Source organism: Salvelinus namaycush, chromosome 12, assembly GCF_016432855.1.
Source record: "Salvelinus namaycush isolate Seneca chromosome 12, SaNama_1.0, whole genome shotgun sequence".
NCBI lineage: Eukaryota > Metazoa > Chordata > Actinopteri > Salmoniformes > Salmonidae > Salvelinus > Salvelinus namaycush.
Window position 1 is genome coordinate 27,837,416 of NC_052318.1, and position 23,614 is coordinate 27,861,029.

Genomic DNA, 23,614 nt, shown 5'->3' on the forward strand with positions numbered 1-23,614 from the left:
GCTGAAAAGATTTGACATGGGCCCTCAGATCCTTAAAAAGTTCTACAGCTGTACCATTGAGAGCATCTTGACCGGCTGCATCCCCGCTTGGTATGGCAACTGCTTGGCATCCGACTGCAAGGCGCTATAGAGGGTAGTGCTTACGTTCCAGTACATCACTGGGGCCGAGCTCCCTGCCATCCAGGACCTCTATTCCAGCTGGTGTCAGAGGAAGGCCCTAAAAAGACTGTTCTCTCTGCTACCGCACGGCAAGCGGTACCGATGCAGCAAGTCTGGAACCAAAAGGACCCTGAAAAACTTCTACCACCAAGCCATAAGACTGCTAAATAGTTAGTGAAATAGTTAACCAAATAGCTACCCGGACTATCTGCATTGACCCTGTTTGCACTAACTCTTGACTCATCACATACGCTGCTGCTACTGTTTATTATCTATACAGTTGCCTAGTCACTTTACCCTTACATATATGTACATAATCTACCTCAATTACCTTGTACCCATGCACATTGACTCTGTACTGGTACCCCGGGTATATAGCCAAGTTATTGCCACTCATTGTGTATTTATTCCTTGTGTTATTGTTTCTATTATTTATATATTTTTCTCTCTGCCTTGTTGGGAAGGGCCTGTAAGTATCATTTCACTGTTAGTCTACACCTGTTGCTTACAAAACATGTGACAAATAAAATGTGATTTGATCTTATTTTTTGGGGTTCTGATGGGGTACTACAGTTGAACTAAGCTCATGAGGCATTTATAGGTTATATTCTTCAAGAATCAATGGGTAGCCTACATATTATAATTCCAAAAATGTATGTAGCAACTGCTGATTGCTCCTTTAACCAAGTACAATATTGTGTATTCCCATTGCGATTGATTTAGACTTTTAGAAATTTGAAAATGTTAAAAAAATCTACTTTTGTTTTTCTTTCTGTAAGACCCTGAAGTGCCGAATTGCGTCGGTTTTACTATTATTATCAACATCCACTGTTATCCAAGAGTTGCTGAATATCCTCTTCACTTGAGTTCGCTCCTCATGCACGTTGGAGAGCTAGGTAGCGCAGTGTTCCTTTCTAATCCCTTTCGCAGAGGGGTGTAATCATTACTCCAAACAGTTGCAACCCGCCCTGTTGCTGAACCTGTCCAATTGAAACGCTAGTTTTCCGTTAACTGTTTGGAGTAACGATTACACCCATGGGGCGCAAAAAGTTTCTTAAACGGAAGCAAAACGAACAAAACTGGGCGGGACATACCTGAATTTGTCCAATAGAAACTCTCGTTTTGGGACCAATGACTAGGGTTTGGACTAATGATTACACCCCTAGTATAGTGTTCTACAGTAAAATAGCCCCCTTGTGGATCCTGCCCTCTACTGTCACTAACAAATAATGCAAGTTTCCCACAACGCTGCCGCATCATCATGTCCGGAAGTGAGACAATATTGACAATATGGCCACTGGTCGCAGAAGGGTGAAGTTTTGGATTTGACAGCCTATTCCCCTCGGTCGCAAATAACCACATTACCATCGTCAAGAATCGACGCATATGAATGAAGGGACTCGGGAATCCACGGGATGTTGTCATTGAGCTGAGGATACATTCAGAGCGTGAAAATCGTCATGTCGTTTTTCCGAAGGAAAGGTAAGGAAGTATGATAGCCGGCTAGCGCGAGCCAAAGGGCGTAAAGAGGCTCGCGGGAGAGGTTGAGGAATGCGCGATGGCTAGTATTGACTGAGATGAGAATGCGCTTGACAGGTCTGTGTCAAGTCCACGCCGACAAAATATCCGCTGGATAATATAGCAAATACCAATTTGTTTCTGTAGTTATGTGTTTCAAATCTGAAGATCTAAAACTGGCAGCCACACGATCTAGCTAATGCAGCTTTCCTTCTCAATAGTTGTTGCTACTGCTGACGTTAAGTAGCTAACGTTAGGTATCTGATGCTGTGGTGCTAAGACTCAGCTAGCTACTAGTATGCCTGACCATGATCGATAGCAATTCATTCTTGGAGAATGTAGATCATGTTGGTTATCACCTAGATACTAATTAACCTGAAAGCCTTGCATTTGGTGATTTCCTAATAATGTCACGGTAATGTTTCTTTAGTTTAGGTCACTGGCTGTCTTCCATGCCAGTCAACTATGCCATGGTGGTTGGATGGATAGCTCCCCATGCAAGTAACGTTATAAGTAGGTTTAGGGCTAGGCATTCTTCATTGGCATGTTGGAAATTCTGGTGGCGGGGAGTTTAGTTTAATGGCTCTTGGTCAGTTGTCACCAACCGGTCGATCTCCAAGCCATTCCTAGTCGATCACCAAACATGTCTGTAAAAAACAACAACGATAAAGCCAAGCATTTGCATTCTTATTTTTATTCGTTTCGCGCTGTTGGGTGTAGGTGCACTTGATTCAGCTGCCCTAGCGCCGGCAAGCCAAAGTGTTCCTTTTTTTTAACCGTTTCATGTGTCTGGAGGTAGAACTCCGCCTACCCGGCAGGCCTTGAGAGCAAATCAAGTGCAACTGTATATCTACCGCTGGCCAATCAGATAGCTCAGATCACGGTGTCTGCACAGTTTCTTCGCACACTAGGACTGTAAAAAGAAACCTCGAACGCACACCAAAGTTGATAATGTGAGATTTAAAAACGTTTAAAACCAACGAATACAGCAAAGAACTGCAGTTTTTATGAGTAAATGCATGTTTAAATTGTTATGCAGCACTGTCTATAAGTCATAAAATGCGCATGTTATGATAATCTACCTTTGTTATTATTTGCGCTTGTGTCTTTTTTAATATCGAGGAATAATGCACTTTCTCTGATCATAGGAGTAAGGAGAACATAGGACCTCTGCTCCCTCCCTCCCTCCCTCCCCTCAGACTGACCATAAGATGCAGGCCATCAGTCCAGTAAAAAAATTAAAAAAGAGAAAATTCCGCTGTGCCTCAAGTAATAAAATAAATAGTCTATTACCAGTGATCATATACCAAAAATGTTGAAATACAATTTCAAAATGGTCTGAGAAGAACAACATTGGCAGGGAAATTCAAGCGTAGCCAATATACATTGATAATGTATTGGGCCAATAGCCTACTGCACAAACCTCATTGTTACATAACTGTTTTTGATTGGTTAGTGTTGCATAGGCTTATGCTTTTAAGTCATGATTTTTCAATCTGAGCGGTAGATCTCGTCTTGCATTTTGACCCAGAAAGTGATTTTGACTCAGAAAAGGTTGGTGACCACTGCTCCAGACTAACTCAGTATTTACCTTGGAATTGTGGTCAGAAGACATAAAAGCAAAAATGATTGCATGTAAATCACTAGCCCAAACTATAGACCTCCATTCCCGGGGCTAGTAAAACACACACACAACACACATTTGTCTTGACAGCTACTGTAAAGTATTTGGCCTACAGTGCAAACCATGGATAATATGAAATTATGATGATAACAATCAGTCATATGCAGAGACCTATTTATATACAGAATGAAATTATAAAGCTCTTTGAGGTGGGTAGACATAACCATGTGCTAACCATCTGATGCCTCTAAGGAAAAAGAGCCTTCCATCTTTCCCCCACTCCTCTACTGAACGCTGAAAGCGCCTCAGAAAAACTATTTATGTCATGCGCAAAAGGTTCACTTTCACCACACAATTGTAACCAGGCATATTCTGTTACTTTATGTAATGGAGGAGGACTGAAATGTGTAGAAAAACAGGACTTTGGTTCCAGACTGTTCTTTATGGTGATGAGGGTTTTTTGCAGTAACAACATGACAATGAAGTGACATCGAGCTGATAGACCAAGGCCACTGTAGTCAATAAACACACCGTGTAAGATGGCAGCCATGCTTCAATGTGAAGAATAACTCTGTTCTATTCCTATTAGGAGCCTCACACAAGTAGCTTGCTCCTCTTCCTTGTCTTCTCTGTGCATGACAGTGAGGAAAATAGTTATAATTATTTGTTTGCTAAACAGAGAAGGTTTATCCCACTGTCACAGGCATATCTGTTTCCCGACCAGGCCTAGGCCATTATGTAACTGTATAGTTAAAGATACTTCGGGATTTTGGCTATGAGGCCCTTTATCTACTTCCCCAGAGTCAGACGAACTTGTGGATACCATGTTTAGGTCTCTGCCCAGTATGAAGGAAGTTAAAGTTAGTTTGGCAAGCCAATGCTAACTAGCATTAGCACAATGACTGGAAGTCTATGGGTATCTGCTACAATGACTGGAAGTCTATGGGTATCTGCTACAATGACTGGAAGTCTATGGGTATCTGCTAGTTAGCATCTTTCTTCAAACTGCACGCAGAGACAAAAAAGGATATCCACAAGTTCAGGGCCTTGTTGCCAAAATCACAAATTATCCCTTTAAGTTTGTGACTTTTCAGTGACACTGCATCATCATCATCATCCATATTGCTTTACCCTACAATGAACCTCAGGCACAGTATTCCGGTCACTGATCTCACCCTGCATTGTGAATCAAATGTTAGAGCCTGCTCTAATTACAATGCTATGCAATTCCTTTTTGACCCATAGCAAAAGGCAAGGAACCCGAGCAACCAGTTGATGCTAAAGTCAATAGAGGTGGGTACAGCACTACTACTTCTTTGAAATGATGAATTATAATGCTGTGCTGCTGCCGTCTGTTTCATTTTTTAGCAGCCCTGAAAATAGAGGAAATAGGGTCCTTGTTTGAAGTTCTTTGAAAGCAGTCAAGTGTCTCTTTAGTTGAAGTGTTATGTTCACTCACTTTTTTGAGGGTAGCGGTATTTCCCGCTGAGCTTTCTCTTTTTGTAGCTGTTTATATTTGTCTTTGTAAATGTACTGAGAGAGAATGTATTGCTAGTAGGCCTAATTTATGTCCAAAGTTCAGACTTTAAATTATTGGGTTTAAGAGTTTTTAGAGAGATGCCAGTGAAGTATTTTATGTTCTTAGACAGGCTCAAAGGGCTAAGTTAACATTTACACAGAGCACACTGTCTCGCACTCCCCACACCCTAGCGTTAAAGAAAAAAAGTGTCCCAGCACCCACTGAGCTCTAACTGGGCACAGTTATGTACTAGATCACTACACCATTCAGTTAAAGAAGTAGGCCTTTTTTCAGAACCCATAACCTCGTACATAACATACTTTGTTGATGTTTTGGGTTTCTGTCATCTAGAAAGCTAAGCCTACATTCTGTATCGATCAAAGGAAATAAGATACCTATGTTTCCACCCTCCTCCTCCCCTGTAACCCCAGCCCTGGTAGCCCCAGCAAGCCCCCACTCCCCCTCCCATAGCCTCCGTAACCACCATGCCATCCTGGAGGTGGCGGGGCCCAGCCATGTGGCTATCAACGCCATCTCTGCAAACATGGACTCCTTCGCCCGCGGACGCACGGCCATCCTCAAGAAACAGCCCAGCCACATGGAGGCTGCACACTTTGGGGATCTGGGTATGTGCCTCCAGTATTCTTCTGATTTGTCTCATAGTTTTCAGGAAACGTATTCACAAGCATTTCAGAGAAGAAGTGCTGATCTAGGATTAAGTGACCGCTCTTATTTATTATAATTTAAAAGGCTAAACTCATCCTAGATCTAAGAAGGAAAAAAAGTTATTTAGAGTGATTTTAATGGATGAGCTTTCTCTTTTAAGTTCTCCTTCTGACTGGAACGTGTGTGCCAATGCTTCAGCGAGTTGATACAATGTGATAATAGTAGGTGGTGGATATGGTGCTGGTGGAATTGGTTTAACTACCAACGGGCCTGGCCTTTCCACAAGCGATTGGTTCAAGGCTAATCCTGCAACGCACTCCTGCATGAGTTAGCCTTTTGACCAACCAGCACACTACCAGCAAAGATTTTTAGTATGACTCATAAGTAGGGCCCTGAGTTTTTCCTGAGGGACCACATGTCCTGATCAGGAAAACTCCTTATATCTCATGCATCATACTGCAGGGATTTTTCTGCTGCCGTTGTAATCATTGGGTTGGCCGCCTAAGCATTTTTTTTTGTCACCAAAGTCCAAACAGTGTAAAAAAAGTAAATAATAAATTGTGAATGCATTTTCAGGATGGAAAAATACTTAGTGTAAACTTAAACGACTAAGACCAAATTTAAAGTATGTAGAAAATTTAATGGACCTATAATATTTTTTTTATAATATAATCTTTAAGAACTAACAATAACCAAAATAAAAGCTAGACAGTCGGGGATAAATAATAAAATTAATACTACTAAATTCATTGTTTTGTGTATTTTTTTATTTTAGAGCAAAAGAAACCATGGGAAAATGCATAGAATTGCAGGAAACTATTTAAAACGGAAAAATAAATGATCCACTACACATTTTTTAAAGTAGTGCAATGACTGGAAGTCTATTGTAGCAGATACCCATAGATTTCCAGTCATTTTGCTAATGCTAGTTACCATTGGCTCGCAAAACTACATTTAACTTTCTTCATACTGGACACAGAGACCTACAAATGGTATCCACTAGTTCATCTGAATTTTGGGAAGTAGATGAAGGGCCTCATTGCCAAAATCTCAAAGTATCCCTTTAAAAATGCAAATATTTCTCTACACCGCCAAGATGGGGGCCTCTAATATTTTCTCTAAAATGTATCCACCCTGACGGGCTGACCGGGCTCATTGCCATGTCCTCTGCCACATCCCCTGCCATGCCCACCACCTAAGCCCCTTTTTTATCCAGAAAAAACCCTGTACTGAGAAGTTTTCTGGGTTAATTAAATGGCGACCTGTACATAGTACTTAAATCAATCACCTAACCTAACCAAACCTACATGTACATATTACCTCAATCGATCACCCCAATTACCTCGTATCCCAGTAAACTGACTCGGTACCGGTACTCCTTGTATATATAGCCTTTGTATAGCCTCATCATTGTTATTTTGTGTTATTATATTGTGTTACTATTTTATTTTTATCCATTTGTCAAATTTTCGTAATTTTTAACTGCATTGTTGGGAAAGGGCTCGTAAGTAAGCATTTCATGGTAAAGTCAACACTTGTTGTATTCAGCGCATGTGACAAATACTTTATTTGATTATGACACATAAGAACTCCCTAAATCTTATTTCCTCTGAAGATGCAGGCTATTTAAATGAACCATTTCATAAATAGGTAGATATCAGGCATTAGTTTTATAGTGCCACAGCAGCCAGCTACACCAGTAATGTCTATGATAGTGCTGGGACAGGTCCTTTATTTACCGGTGTTGGGGGGGGGGCTTGGAATGCAGTAGGGTAGGGTGACTATACTGTGCTACAGTGACTGGACCCCAGACAGTGCTCTGAGGGTGTGAACTCTTGTACAGGAGAGAGAGAAAGGGAGGGGTGGAGGGAGAGAGGAGGGGTGGGAGAGGGAGAGGGAGCTGAGCTGCCGGTTAACAGTCACACATGGCAGCCTGCCCACTCTCTGGAGCTGATACTAGGAGCGCACAACACTCATCACAAAACACCAGCTCACTGTTTAGTGCTCCTACTCTAGTCCATTATATAATGGAGGCCTCCAGCCAGGCTTCAGTCATACATTCACATGGCCTCCCTGATCATATGACCTGGGAACTGTGCCATAGTTGAATAGGTTTTAGATAAGTATTATTTTTTATTATGGATGATCGTGTGTGGTTTCATTCAGTATGCTGTGGTGCGCTGTGTCTGTTTAGGCTGGGTTAGACTTTGTAAGAACGGATTATGTGGAAAGGGCTTTATAAAGACGTTTGATTGATTGATGGTTTGATTGGTTCATTGTGTGTTTAAGAACGGTCCAGTGTGATCATACTGTTTGGTTGTATAGTGGTTTTATTCAGTATTGTGGTGTGTTTTCAGGGCACTCTAGTGTGAACTACCTGGCCTCTGAGACGCGTTCACGCCTGTCTAAGACAGTGGACCAGATCCTGCGGGACAATTTGGCCATGCCCTACTACATCCAGTTCCAGGAGGCCCGTGGGTCCGACCACTTGGTCCGCTTTTGGCTGGAGGCAGAGAGCTTCCGCTCAACCAGCTGGTCCCGGGTCCGGGCCAACAGTCTCAACTCCATCAAACACAGCTCCCTGGCCGAGCCTGCCTCCACCCCTGTCTCCCCCGACCCCTCCTCCCCCCCAGACATGGACCTACCCTCCGTCCCCAGGCCCCCCTCCTCCCGCCCCCTTACCCCCAGCCCCCAGGAGATAAACAGTAACAGTAGTGAAGGCCCCACTACGCAGCTCGTCCACAGGGACTCCTTTAGCTCCTTAGTGGACCAGAGGCCAGGCACCCCCAGCAGGGAAGATACCCCCCCCAGGCAGAATTCCAGGACAGGGACCCCCTTCAAGCTGCAGTCCACCCACGCCCTCAAGGAGCTCTCAGACAAGCTCATGAAGAGTACGTTTGACTGGTCTTCATAAACAAATATGTAAATCGAAATCTGTTCTTAATTTACCTGTACAAATAATGGTTAAGTAAGTAGCCTGGAGTCTGTCGGAGCCGGCTGGTGGTGAATGTTACAGAGAGACGCTATGGTTGTTCTCACAATCCTTTTTTATGAGTTGGGCTATAATTTTGTGTTTTTATGTATGTTTGTGTTGGGCCATAATGTCTGTACCAGAATTTCTCTATATTCCTACCTTACTGTTATGACTGTATAACACTGTATAAGACTAGGTAAGGGTAGTTTATTAGCTATATTTATTCTAATCTCCACCATGTGAAACAACTGGCTGTGAGAATAAGTTTCATTTATTTTAATTGCACATTGAAGGTAACAATATCTGAGTTGTACACAATTTGACACCTGTGACAGACTGTTAACCATTTTCACCTGTGTGTTGTAGGTATAGAGAGAGATGCAGTGAACATCTTCACCAAGTACATCTCTCCAGACGCTGCTAGGCCCATCCCCATCACAGAACAGATTAGAAACGACATAGTCGGTAAGAAATTAGTACCCCCACCTGTTTGCCATTAGTATTGACTTTGACTGTAAGACGGTCTCTCTGTGTGTGTGTGTGTGTACTGTATGAGTATTTTATCAGAATTGTATGAGTACTGTATGCATTCCTAGGAAGGTTAGACCTAGTAGGGATGTTGCAACCAACGTTAAAGATCAAATCTGCCCTAATCCTCTCTCGTCTGTGAAGTACATTTAACAAAGTTTCAGGATAACTATTTTGTGGATGAATTGATAATCCGTTGTGTGATTGTGACTGTTTTAGTCCCTTTCTCCACTTTGCCCAGCTAAAATCTGTGGCGAGGATGGAATGGTGGACCCAAACTGCTTTGTCATTGCACAGTCAGTCGTCTTCTCCATCATGGAGCTACAGTACGTTTTAGATTCTCCAGTCTTCATGTTCTAGTATCCATTGAAAGATTGACAATTTCTCATATGAGTTCATGTTAAATGCCAGTGTTTTTCTGTATGGTTCATGATTTGTCTCCTATGATTAAAGTGTAACCAATGTTCTCTTATACACCTATCCACTCGTATATCCACTCTTATATCATAAATGTAAATGTAAATGTGATCACATATCATTTATATTTCCCAGGCACTTTAGTGAATTCTTGCGCAGCCATCATTTCTGTAAGTACCAGATGGAAGTGTTGACCAGTGGCTCAGTGTTTCTGGCAGACATCTTGTTCTGTGAGTCGGCCCTATTCTACTTCTCTGAGGTGAGAGCAACAACTGGACCACACAATTGATGTTGTTTAAACACAACCACAGTATGTTATCAAGTTAATTAATATTAATTGCTCTTTTATTCATTGGTGTTATTGCTGTTGGTGCTACTGGTGTTTCTAATCTATTTGTTTCTATTCTATTCTTCTCTATTCTATTTTACATTAGTGTCATATGGTAGGTGTTAATAGAAGAGTCATTGGTAATGAAGCTAACATGGTGTGTGTCTGTGTGTCTCCCCAGTACATGGAGAAGGAGGACGCTGTGAATATCCTGCAGTTCTGGCTGGCAGCAGATAACTTCCAGGACCAGCTGGCTGCAATGGCTGGCCAATACGACGGCCAGGAGGCCCAGAATGACGCCATGATCCTCTATGACAAGTAAGCCATCCGTTTCTTTATATATAAACTGTGGCCAGTTTATTAGGTTATACCACCCCGTTCATGAAAATGGTTTGCTCCTACAGACATTGAGTCACGTGGCCATGGCTTGCTATATAAAGAAGGCACACAGGCATCGATGCATTCAGTTACTGTTGGATTGAACATTAGAATGGGCAAAACAAGTGATCTAAGCGACTTTGAGTGTGGTATGATTGTCGGTGCCAGGCGCGCCGGATTCAGTATCTCAGAAACGTCCGTCCTCCTGGGCGTTTTTTACGCACGACACTGTCTTGGGTTTACTGAGAATGGTGTGATGATAAACAAAAACATCCAGTCAGTGGCAGTCTTGTGGGTGAAAACAACTCGTTGATGAGAGAGGTCGAAGAAGAATGGCAAGAATCGTGCAAGCTAACAGGCAGGCCACAAACAGACCAATTACGGCGCAGTACAACAGTGGTGTGCAGAACGGAATCTCAGAACGCACAACTCCTCGCCACGGATGGGCTATTGCAGCAGACGATCACATTGTGTTCCACTTCTATCAGCTAAAAACAAGAAGAAGCGGCTTCAGTGGGCACGCAATCACCAACACTGAACAATTGAGAAAAACATTCCCTGGTCTGATGAGTCAGTCAGAATTTGGCAGAAGCAGCATGAGTCCATGGCCCCATCCTGCCTGGTGTCAACGGTACAGGCTGGTGGCGGGGGTGTAATGGTGTGAGGAATGGTTTCCTGGCACACGTTAGGTCCCCTGAGACCAATTGAGCAACGATTGAACACCACAGCGTATCTGAACATTGGAGCAGTGGTCTCCAAGGCATTCCTAGTCAATCACCAAACATTTTGGTTAAAAACCCAACAATAAAGCCTTGTGTTCCTATTTTTATATATTTTGCGCTTTTGGTGGTAGGTGCATTTGATTTAGTAGCCCTATTGCCGGGAAGGCAAAGTGTTCCCATTTTGAATCATTTCATGTGTCTGAAGGTAGAACTCCGCCAACACAATCAGATGCAGGCCATCAGTCCAGTAAAAAAATAAAAGGATTGAGCTCACTCAGCTGTGCCTCACAAGTAATACAACAAACGATCTATTACCAGTGTGATCATATACCTAAAATGTGTAAATTTCATTTAAAAATGGTCTGAGAAGAACAACATTGGCAGGGCAATTGAAGCATAGCCAATATACAGTGATAATTTATTGGGCCTATAGCCTACTGCATAAGCCTTATTGCTACAGAACTGTTTTCAATTGGTTAATGTTGCATGGGCTTATATTTTTTTTAAATCCTGTTTGAAGAAAAAAAAATCTGAGTAGTAAATCTTGGCTTGCATTTTGACTCCAAGTGATCTTGACTCAGAAAAGGTTGGTGACCACTGCAATAGAGCATCTTTGGGATGAGATGGAACGGGCTGTTCACAACATGAATGTACTGCCTTCCAATCTGCAGCAACTGCATGATGCCATTGCGTCAGCATGGACCAACATCCCTGTGGAACATTTCCGACACCTTGTAGAATCCATTCCCCGAATAATTTGGGCTGTTTTGGAGGAAAAGTGGGTCCGACCCGGTACTAGATGGGTGTACCTAATTTTATTTATTTTACCTTTGTTTAACCAGGTAGGCAAGTTGAGAACAAGTTCTCATTTACAACTGCGACCTGGCCAAGATAAAGCAAAGCAGTTCGACACATACAACACAGAATTACACATGAAGTAAAACAAACATACAGTCAATAATACAGTACAAAAAAAGTATATATACAATGTGAGCAAATGAGGTGAGATAAGGGAGGTAAAGGCAATAAAAAGGCCACGGTGGAGAAGTAAATACAATATAGCAATTAAAAACACTGGAATTGTAGATTTGCAGTAGGTGAATGTGCAAAGTAGAAATACTGGGGTGCAAGGGAACAAAATAAATAAATAAATACAGTAGGGGATGAGGTAATTGTTTGGGCTATTTATAGATTGGCTATGTACAGGTGCAGTGATCTGTGAGCTGCTCTGACAGCTGGTGCTTAACGCTGGTGAAGATAAGTGTTTCCAGTTTCAGAGATTTTTGTAGTTCATTCCAGTCATTGGCAGCAGAGAACTGGAAGGAGAGGCGGCCAAAGGAGGAATTGGCCCTGGGGGTGACCAGTGAAATACACTGGCCACTGAGTGTATTTGCTTAACAATATCTTTGGTTTCTCACCATCATTGTCTTTACAATATATTTGCCTTTACAATATATTTGCCTAAACACCTCAGCATTACTCAGTCTGGCTTGTTTATTGGGACACCAGTTTAATAGTGGTGGGATCTGTTTCCTCCCCAGGTATTTCTCACTCCAAGCCACCAAACCGCTGGGTTTCGATGATTCTGTGCGGATGGAGATAGAGTCTAATATATGCCGGGAAGGAGGGCCTCTACCAGACTGCTTCACCACTCCTCTCAGACAGGCCTGGACCACCATGGAAAAGGTGAGGGGTTGAAAGTCACACAGTAACATTTGACTTAAAAACAAAAATAAGTTGTCATTTAGCAGACACTCATATCCAGAGTGACTTACAGGAGCAATTAGAGGTAAGTGCCTTGCTCAAGGGCACAAACAGGTGTTTCACCTAGTCGGCTCGGGGATTCAAACCAGCGACCTTCCGGTTACTGGCCCAAATCTCTTAACCTGGGTCAAATACATTTGTTGATACGGGACACACACAGGGGTCACTCTGCCAACTCTCAACTGTAAAATCACTAGGAAATTAGCTTAAAAAACAACATTATTAGATTGAACCATAAGGTTTAAATTACCAGTGACAGGCCTTTGGGGTTATTGAAGGTAGTGATACCAGAGCAATACATTTACAGTTGAAGTCAGAAGTTTACATACACCTTAGCCAAATACATTTAAACTCAGGTTTTCACAATTCCTGAGGAATTTTGGCACTTTAGCAAGTCTTTATTTATTGTACACTGCTCAAAAAAATAAAGGGAACACTTAAACAACACAATGTAACTCCAAGTCAATCACACTTCTGTGAAATCAAATTGTCCACTTAGGAAGCAACACTGATTGGCAATAAATTTCACATGCTGTTGTGCAAATGGAATAGACAAAAGGTGGAAATTATAGGCAATTAGCAAGACACCCCCAATAAAGGAGTGGTTCTGCAGGTGGTGACCACTTCTCAGTTCCTATGCTTCCTGGCTGATGTTTTGGTCACTTTTGAATGCTGGCGGTGCTTTCACTCTAGTGGTAGCATGAGACGGAGTCTACAACCCACACAAGTGGCTCAGGTAGTGCAGCTCATCCAGTATGGCACATCAATGCGAGCTGTGGCAAGAAGGTTTGCTGTGTCTGTCAGCGTAGTGTCCAGAGCATGGAGGCGCTACCAGGAGACAGGCCAGTACATCAGGAGACGTGGAGGAGGCCGTAGGAGGGCAACAACCCAGCAGCAGGACCGCTACCTCCGCCTTTGTGCAAGGAGGAGCACTGCCAGAGCCATGCAAAATGACCTCCAGCAGGCCACAAATGTGCATGTGTCAGCATATGGTCTCACAAGGGGTCTGAGGATCTCATCTCGGTACCTAATGGCAGTCAGGCTACATCTGGCGAGCACATGGAGGGCTGTGCGGCCCCACAAAGAAATGCCACCCCACACCATGACTGACCCACCGCCAAACCGGTCATGCTGGAGGATGTTGCAGGCAGCAGAACGTTCTCTACGGCGTCTCCAGACTCTGTCACGTCTGTCACATGTGCTCAGTGTGAACCTGCTTTCATCTGTGAAGAGCACAGGGCGCCAGTGGCGAATTTGCCAATCTTGGTGTTCTCTGGCAAATGCCAAACGTCCTGCACGGTGTTGGGCTGTAAGCACAACCCCCACCTGTGGACGTCGGGCCCTCATACCACCCTCATGGAGTCTGTTTCTGACCGTTTGAGCAGACATATGCACATTTGTGGCCTGCTGGAGGTCATTTTGCAGGGCTCTGGCAGTGCTCCTCCTTGCACAAAGGCGGAGGTAGCGGTCCTGCTGCTGGGTTGTTGCCCTCCTACGGCCTCCTCCACGTCTCCTGATGTACTGGCCTGTCTCCTGGTAGCGCCTCCATGCTCTGGACACTACGCTGACAGACACAGCAAACCTTCTTGCCACAGCTCGCATTGATGTGCCATCCTGGATGAGCTGCACTACCTGAGCCACTTGTGTGGGTTGTAGACTCCGTCTCATGCTACCACTAGAGTGAAAGCACCGCCAGCATTCAAAAGTGACCAAAACATCAGCCAGGAAGCATAGGAACTGAGAAGTGGTCTGTGGTCACCACCTGCAGAACCACTCCTTTATTGGGGGTCTTGCTAATTGCCTATAATTTCCACCTTTTGTCTATTCCATTTGCACAACAGCATGTGAAACTTATTGTCAATCAGTGTTGCGTCCTAAGTGGACAGTTTGATTTCACAGAAGTGTGATTGACTTGGAGTTACATTGTGTTGTTTAAGTGTTCCCTTTATTTTTTTGAGCAGTGTATAAAGATTTATAGAATTTTCTATGTGGTCAATATTAAATGGCACTTTATTTTATATAACAGGCTTTTACAGTACTAGGCTGGTTACAGGTACAGTTGAAGTCGGAAGTTTACATACACCTTAGCCAAATACATTTAAACTCAGATTTTCACAATTCCTGATATTTAATCCTAGTAAAAATTCCCTGTCTTAGGTCAGTTAGGATCAACCCTTTTTTTTAAGAATGTGAAATGTCAAAATAATAGTAGAGAGAATGATTTATTTCAGTTTTTATTTCTTTCATCACATTCCCAGTGGGTCAGAAGTTTACATACACTCGATCAGTATTTGGTAACATTGCCTTTAAATTGTTTAACTTGGGTCAAACGTTTCAGGTAGTCTTCCACAAGCTTCCCACAATAAGTTGGGTGAATTTTGGCCCATTCCCCCTGACAGAGCTGGTGTAACAGTCAGGTTTGTAGGCCTCCTTGCTCGCACACGCTTTTTCAGTTCTGCCCACACATTTTCTATGGGATTGAGGTCAGGGCTTTGTGATGGCCACTCCAATACCTTGACTTTGTTGTCCTTAAGCCATTTTGCCACAACTTTGGAAGTATGCTTGAGGTCATTGTCCATTTGGAAGACCCATTTGCGAGCAAGCGTTAGCTTCCTGACTGATGTCTTGAGATGTTGCTACAATATATCCACATAATTTTCCTGCCTCATGATGCCATCTATTTTGTGAAGTACACCAGTCCCTCCTGCAACAAAGCACCCCCACAACATGATGCTGCCACCCCCGTGCTTCACGGTTGGGATGGTGTTTTTCGGCTTGCAAGCCTCCCCCAATTGTCATTATGGCCAAACAGTTCTATTTTTGTTTCATCAAACTAGAGGACATTTCTCCAAAAAGTACGATCTTTGTCCCCATGTGCAGTTGCAAACCGTAGTCTGGCTTTTTTATGGCAGTTTTGGAGCAGTGGCTTCTTCCTTGCTGAGCGGCCTTTCAGGTTATGTTGATATAGGACTCGTTTTACTGTGGATATAGATACTTTTGTACCTGTTTCCTCCAGCATCTTCACAAGGTCCTTTGCTGTTCTGGGATTGATTGCACTTTTTGCACCAAAGTACCTTCATCTCTAGGAGACAGAACACGTCTCCTTCCTGAGCAGTATGGCGGCTGCGTGGTCCCATGGTGTTTATACTTGCGTACTATTGTTTGTACAGATGAACATGGTACCTTCAGGCATTTGGAAATTGCTCCCAAGGATGAACCAGACTTGTCGAGGTCTATTTATTTCTGAGGTCTTGGCTGATTTCTTTTGATTTTCCCATGATGTCAAGCAAAGAGGCACTGAGTTTGAAGGCAGGCCTTGAAATACATCCACAGGTACACCTCCAATTGACTCAAATTATGTCAGCTAGGCTATCTGAAGCTTCTAAAGCCATCATTTTCTGGAATTTTCCGAGCTGTTTAAAGGCACAGTCAACTTAGTGTATGTAAACTTCTGACCCACTGGAATTGTGATACAGTGAATTATAAGTGAAATAATCTCTCTGTAAACAATTGTTGGAAAAATGACTTGTGTCATGCACAAAGTAGATGTCCTAATCGACTTGCCAAAACTATAGTTAACAAGAAATTTGTGTTTTAATGACTCCAACCTAAGTGTATGTAAACTTCCGACTTCAACTGTATAAAGATTTGGCTTTGAGTTACCATGTTGTTGCCAAAGGCTAGGGATGATGCTGAAACACTTTGCCATGCTCTGAAGAAAACGGAAGACCTTTATGACTGAAAGGCATGACCCTCTTGCATTTTCAAGTTCAACTTTGCTAATTTGAAGTTCATGTTATTTTTCTTCCCTCAGGTCTACATGCCAGGCTTCCTGTCGAGTAACCTTTACTACAAGTATCTGAGTGACCTTATCAACTCTGTCCGAGCAGATGAGTTTGTGCTGGCCAGCGCTCCCGTTCAAGGCGTGGCCCCAGATGGTGACCGCAGCACCAATGCTACCGAGGGGTCTCAAACCCAGGTAGATAATCCCACACTTGACCTGCTCACACCCTGACATTTTCCTCATTTCATGAGACATTTTGAAAAGTTTGTCAATGTGCACTCGAATGAATGAATGTTCAACAGCAGTAGCAGTCGTACCTTTGTCTGTTAGTCATTTTCCCTCCTGAACCGTTTAGGAGATAATGAACTTCAAGTAAATAGCTTCATACGTGGAATATTATTCCCTCTAGTTCTTCTCTAACTGTGCAAAGTATTATATTTGTTCTCATTACAGCAAGCTACCAAAAAGGTGGCAGCAGTGAAAATCCTGAAAAATTTTGACGAGGCGATAACGGTGGACATAGCCAGTTTGGACCCAGAGTCCCTGTACCAGCGCCCCTACGCTGGGTAAATCTGCATAACCTCCTCTGGCCTTCTCAGATATACATTTTCAGCATTCTCTAAGTACTGTCGTCTGTAAACAACATTTATTATTTAAACTATTTGATCTGGTGTTTTTTTCCCATATGTTTCTCTACTGGATGATATTTTAGAAAATAGTCAAATAATGGTGCTAAATTTCCCCCATTTCTACCCCTGAACTAGCCTGATTTTACTAATGTAATATTCCCAAAACGGTTCTTTTGATACACTGGCGTACTTAGCTTGCAATGGCCACTGATGTGTGACCTAAACCACTCCAAATACAAACATGTTATGAATGAATATATGATGTTAAAAAGCATATTTTCAAGACTCCACCATGCGGTCCTCAGTGTGACCGAAGATTTGTAGGTTATCCCCATTACTTTATAGCAGTCTAATAGGCCAAACACACAGACTGATATAGTGCAGCCCCAGTAGTGTCCTAGTTGCAGTAAGAGATTAGCCTGGTCCCAGATCTGTTTGTGCTGGGACCAAGTGACAACGACGATAGGAGTTGGCTGTACAGCACAAACTAATGTGGGACCAGTCTAGTAACAGTGTGCTGTCTCCATAGATATCTGGTATCTATGACATCATTGGCTATGTCCCCTCTCTATTCAGAAGAATGACGTTTGGGAAAGTGAACGAGCTGGGTCAGTTCATCAGGGAGGCCGAACCAGAGCCGGATGTGAAGAAATCCAAAGGTAATTTACATTGACAATCTATATCTTTCTTTCTCTACTTCTCTCCTTTTTTTTTCTTTCTCTACTGTTCATTGTTGCTTGTATAATTTGTGTCATGTCACTCAAGCAGGCATGGTGTGGGTATTGTCTTCTATTCTCATCCTAACCGCAAACAGAAAGTAGGTTTAAATAAGTGGGGCACCCCAAATACAACGCAAGGTGCTTTTAGTTCTTATAAAAGACTATACAGTATAACATTAATATATTATTTAGGATTTCTAAGAAGAGAATGTTCTCTGAGAACAAGAAGAAATCCATATAAAAGTCCTGGACTAAACCTGTATATGTTGAATGCATTTTCTTAGTAGATTTCATGGCTCTAATCACAAACCAACTTCTCCAGCCCTCGGTTTCTTCCAAATGCATCGATCGCATTCCAAGAGAATTCTGTGCTGTGATAAATTGTTCATGTACCTCATACATCTAGTATCTTTCAGAGCAGTGGTTCCCAAACCTTTATAGTCTCGTACCCCTTCAAACATTCAATCTCCAGCTGCGTACCCCCTCTAGCACCAGGGTCAGCGAACTCTCAAATGTTGTTTTTGGCCATTGTAAGCCTGCCACACACACTATACAATCAATTTCTTGAACATAAGAATGAATGGAGCCTCCCGAGTGGCACAGTAGTCTAAGGCACTGCATCGCAGTGCTAGCTGTGCCACTAGAGATTCTGGGTTTGAGTCCAGGCTCTGTCGCAGCCGGCCCGCCCGGGAGACCCATGGGGCGGCGCACAATTTGCCAAGCATCGTCTGGGTTAGGGGAGGGTTTGGTCAGCAGGGATGTCCTTGTCCCATCGCGCACTAACGACTCCTGCTGATGCAGTCGCCAGGTGTACAGTGTTTCCTCCGACACATTGGTGTGGCTGGCTTCCGGGTTAAGTGGGCATTGTGTCAAGAAGCAGTGCGGCTTGGTTGGGTTGTGTTTCGGAGGACGCACGGCTCTCGACCTTTGCCTCTCCTGAGTCCGTACGGGAGTTGCAGCGATGAGACGAGACTGTAACTACCAAATGGATACCACAAAATTGGGGAGAAAAAGGGGTAAAAAAAATGTATAATAATAATAATGACAATGAGTGTGAGTTTGTCACAACCCGGCTCGTGGGAAGTGATAAAGAGCTCTTATAGGACCAGGGAACAAATAATAATGATCAATCATTTTGCTCTTTATTTAGCCATCTTACATATAACTTTATTTGTGCATTGAAAATTGTGAGTAACTCACCACAGGTTGAGAAGGGTGTGCTTGAAAGGATGCACATAACTCTGCAATGTTGGGTTGTATTGGAGAGAGTCTGTCTTAAATAATTTTCCACACAGTCTGTGCCTATATTTAGTTTTCATGCTAGTGAGGGCTGAGAATCCACTCTCACATAGGAACGTGGATGCAAAGGGCATCAGTGTCTTAATAACAGTGTGATTTGCCAAGGTAGGATACTCTGAGCGCAGCCCAATCCAGAAATCTGGCAGTGGCTTCCGATTTTAAATAAAATTTTCACAGAACCGCTTGTTGCAATTTCGATGACGCTCTCTTCTTCAGATATCGGCAAGTGGACTGGAGGCAGGCCATGAAAGGGATAACGCATCCAGTTGTTTGTGTCATCCGTTTTGGGAAAGTACCTGCGTAATTGCGTACCCAACCCACTCAGGTGCTTCGCTATGTCATATTTGACATTGTCCGTAAGCCTGAGTTCATTTGTACACAAAAAAATTATACAATGATGGAAAGACCTGTGTGTTGTCCTTGTTAATGCAGACAGAGAAGAGCCCCAACTTCTTAATCATAGCCTCGGTTTTGTCCCGCATGTAGTTGCGGAGAGTCCCTGTAATCCTAGATTCAGATCATTCAGGCGAGGAAAAAACATCACCCAAATAGGCCAGTCTTGTGAGAAATCATGCACGTGGTCAGACAAGTGAAAATGATGGTCAGTAAAGAAAACTTTAAGCTTGTCTCCCAATTTAAAAAAAAAAAAAAAAAAAAAAATACACGTGTCAATACTTTGCCCCTTGATAACCAACGCACTTCTGTATGTTGTAAAAGCGGTACATGGTCGCTGCCCATATCATTGCATAGTGCAGAAAATACACGAGTGTCTTTCAAGCTGTCAGGCATTCCCTTGGCAGCAAGAGCCTCTTGGTGGATGCTGCAGTGTACCCAAGTGGCGTCGAGAGCAACTGCATTCCACTATGTCTCCCTGTCATAGCTTTTGCACCATCAGTACAGATACCAACACATCTTGACCACCAAAGTCCATTTGATGTCACAAAGCTGTCCAGAACTTTAAAAATAGAATTTCCGGTTGTCCTGGTTTCAAGTGGTTTGCAGAAGAGGATGTCTTGCCACGCCTGTTGACTAATCCAGCTGTAATGCATAGAATTCACTGGCTTGTATGCGAAGCAGTAATTGTTTCAAAACATCTCCTGCCATGTCACTGATGTGTCGTGAAACAGTGTTGTTTGATGAAGGTGTTTTCTGTATAGTTGTTTTGGACCTTTTCCCCCAGCATTGTCCCAGCCATATCTGCAGCAGCAGGAAGAATGAAGTCCTCCACAATAGTATGGAGCTTGCCTGTCCTAACCACTCGGAAGCTCACTATATAAGATTCTTCTAGCCCCTTCTTATTAATGGTATCTGTTGCTTTTATACATGTCTTACTACTCGAAAGTCATCTTAATTCTCGCTCCAAACACTCCTGTGGCTTATTTTTCATATTGGCGTGTTTTGTTTCTAAATGTCTGCGCAGGAATGAAGGTTTCATCGAGTTGTGAGATAGTACTTTTGCACATATAACACACTGTGGCTGAGGAAAGGCACTACTCCCAATCTAAGTGAACCCCAAGTCAATGTAGTTCTCATCATATTTGCGCCTCTTCGATGGTCCAACGTCCCTGTATGTTGTTCGGTGCTTTCCCTGGTAAGGGGGCAGTAGCTCTTCGGCTGCATCAGATTCACAACTGTCAGTGTCCATGCTAGCTGGGCTAACAACAAATGTAGAATTACTAATACTAGCATTGGATGTGCTCGTGGAAGCAGAACAACTTGTCGTCAACAGGTGCAGGTGTAGTACTGCTGGTAGTAGCAGTACTACCAGTAGAGCTGGTATGTATCGTTATGGACGTGGGCCTTAATTTTTTTTAACCATTTATCAATTTTCGCGCAAACGGAATGAGCAGCAGCTACGTTTGGCTACATACGGACCATTAGTGGAATTCCCACGAGAGAGTAACGGTTAATGTGATTGTATGTTAATTATTTGACAAGGCTACCTGTATTTGACATTGTGTTGTTATTTCGCTAAACACTAGGTGGTTTAATTTTATTTTTGGCAGTGAAACGAGGCTAATCAGGCGAGAAAAGAATCTCACCCAAATGTATAGCCCCGTTGGAAAATTTAAATGGACTGTTTGAAAATGTTATTATTATTTAACTTTTTATGTGAAACACATTTTTATTTGCTGTACCCCCGATGGCATTGCTTACCCCAGTTTGGGAATACCTGTTTCAGAGGAACAATAGATGAGAGGCTTGTCCTCTGACTATTGACATCTTCTTCACTCACTCTTCTCTCTCTCCTCACAGGTTCCATGCTTTCTCTAGCCATGAAGAAACTTGTTCAAGGCAACTCAGATGAGGTGTGTACACCAACAAAACAAGCTCCTCTTGTGTTCAATCTGTTTGAACTAATGAATAATAGGAATGATGAACATATTGAATTGTAACTTGTCTATGTGTGTTTAGGCCCAGGAGGAAATGGCCTGGAAGATCGCTAAGATGATCGTCAATGACGTAGTACACCAGGCGCACCACAACAGTCCTGACAAATCCACCAAGGTATGTCAAATTGTTCCGGATATCTGTATGCCCCAAGCCATTGCATTTATCTAATACAGTAGTCAACTATATCAAATAAAATGACTCTTCAGTCATGACAAATTTACTGTTGTATGATGATTGTCCATGTTTCATTGTCCATCTCTCTCCCTAGTTATGACCCTCCAGTGGAGAACCAAAAGATTGTTACTCCCTTCATCCTATAGAGACAGACAGTGACAGACAGATGTCACCTAGTCCAGTGATGAACTGTACACTGGATTCACCTTATGGTGAAACGCATCAATGAAGATAGAAGAACAAAAGCATTCCATCATCTCCTGCATCAACTTGTACTGGTTTGTGTGTGAATATATGTGCGTGAGCGAAAAACTTGAAGTATATCATCCATCCATCCAACTCGTCGTAACACTATGAAGGTATCTCTGTGAACAAATGAAGTGGAAAAGAAAAGTCAACAAGGCGGTTGCACAGAGCACCCGACTTCCTTCCTTCCAGAACAAAAAGGAGGGATGACAAAAAGGACACAAAATGGTGCTGAACGGGAGCTGTCAGAAAGAGCAGCACTTCAGAAAGCAATGGTGCTGCCGTGGTTACCTCTGTTACCATGCCATCTAAGAGGGGGCCTGCAGGGGCCTGAAGCATCCTTCACGAAGCAATCACTAAGAAGACTAGGTTGTCCTCGCCATCTTCTCTCCGTACCCCACCACCACTACCGCCTTTGCCAATTCCTCATTCTTTGTTTTTAGATTAAATCAATTTGAAAGTGGTCAGACTGATGCCCTCAAAAAATTCCAGCTGGAAGTAGGGGCTTTGTGCAGTTTTATTTTGCGGCAGATGCGTATCCTGCTTATATTCCTTGGCATTCCTGGTGTATTTTGTCAGTGGGGTGGGTTACTATGATGAGATGGTGAGTCAGAGTTGTCCTTTCCTACCCTCCTGGCTGTGCCCTAATGTACTTTCTAGAGCAGGTCAGACATGTTACAGTCAAACTGGAATGGACCTTCTTGATTTCCTGGTCTTGCCATCTACCTGTAGCTCTGGCGACCCCTGGCACCTTGTCCATATCATTACAGAGCATAGGCTAATGAATAGATACTTCTTATTATGGCCTGAAAAAGACGTGCTACAGTTGCAATGAAAGAAGAACTCCAGGCTACTCCATGTATTGTTATAAATATGTAGATTTCTGGTTTACCCCCATATATTAATGTTAGTTATTTTTTATGGTGATTGTTGCGGTTTTCTTTTTTGTATGTACTGTCGAAAGCAATGTTTAAGCAAATCTCATTGAAGTGTACTCAGTGAATATAATGTTAATATTATTATGACTTTGCCTGAACCTCATTGAGATGTGTGGAAAAGAACCAGAAAATACTATTTTGGTACTATGTACCACTAATATTGTTTCTCTGACCTATGTGTTCTTAATCTATAATATATTTAAATTGTGTTTGATTTAAATATATATATATATATATATATTATTGAAATGTTTGCCTTGTGTTTGTCTTTTGTTTTTTATACAGAAGGGACAGAAATGCTACCAATGATGGAAAATGACAGAATTCTTTCTCTTTGCACTGATTATGTATGAAATCTTGTCTGCTGCCAAACAGGGATGGATTTGGCTCTATTTCAGTCGTCATTAGCTTGTTGGCTGGTCATAGTTTGTGGCTATCACGTTGTTAATTGCACTTGGGTATTTAACCTCTAGCATTGCCAGATGGTAATGCAACCTGTAATTCAGCAAATGAATGCTCATCCCAGTGCAGTTTCAAGTGTGTGGTTAGCTTTTGCATAAGCTCTATTGGTGTTGATGCTGCAGTTTTGCACATCCAAATTGTTTTATCCTCATTTTATGTTGTACAGTATGATATACTTTATTGTAAGTATTTTATGGCGTTCATGTAATAAAACTTTTCTGCCTATATTGTAGCTGAAGTAGGTAACGTTGTCAAACAGCAAAATCAGATTTTTCTTGTTGCAATGCCATTTAACCAGTGGGGGGCAATGTGGACTGTATTGAAACATAAATGATAAAGATAAATGTCTAACTAAAAATGATTAGCAATAAG

General features: G+C 42.6%; 1 protein-coding gene across 1 annotated transcript; it reads left to right on the forward strand.

The window, feature by feature from the left end:
- The first annotated feature begins 1,443 nt into the window (after positions 1–1,443).
- Positions 1,444–23,033, forward strand: LOC120057062 (A-kinase anchor protein 10, mitochondrial-like). Its single transcript, XM_039005445.1, has 15 exons — positions 1,444–1,641; positions 4,547–4,594; positions 5,252–5,446; positions 7,844–8,377; positions 8,827–8,925; positions 9,230–9,314; positions 9,541–9,664; positions 9,915–10,051; positions 12,375–12,519; positions 16,412–16,576; positions 16,835–16,947; positions 17,587–17,669; positions 21,285–21,337; positions 21,444–21,536; positions 21,691–23,033. The coding sequence occupies exons 1-15, from the start codon at positions 1,620–1,622 to the stop codon at positions 21,694–21,696; spliced, it is 1,902 nt and encodes a 633-aa protein (XP_038861373.1). The 5' UTR covers positions 1,444–1,619; the 3' UTR covers positions 21,697–23,033.
- The last annotated feature ends 581 nt before the right edge of the window (positions 23,034–23,614 follow it).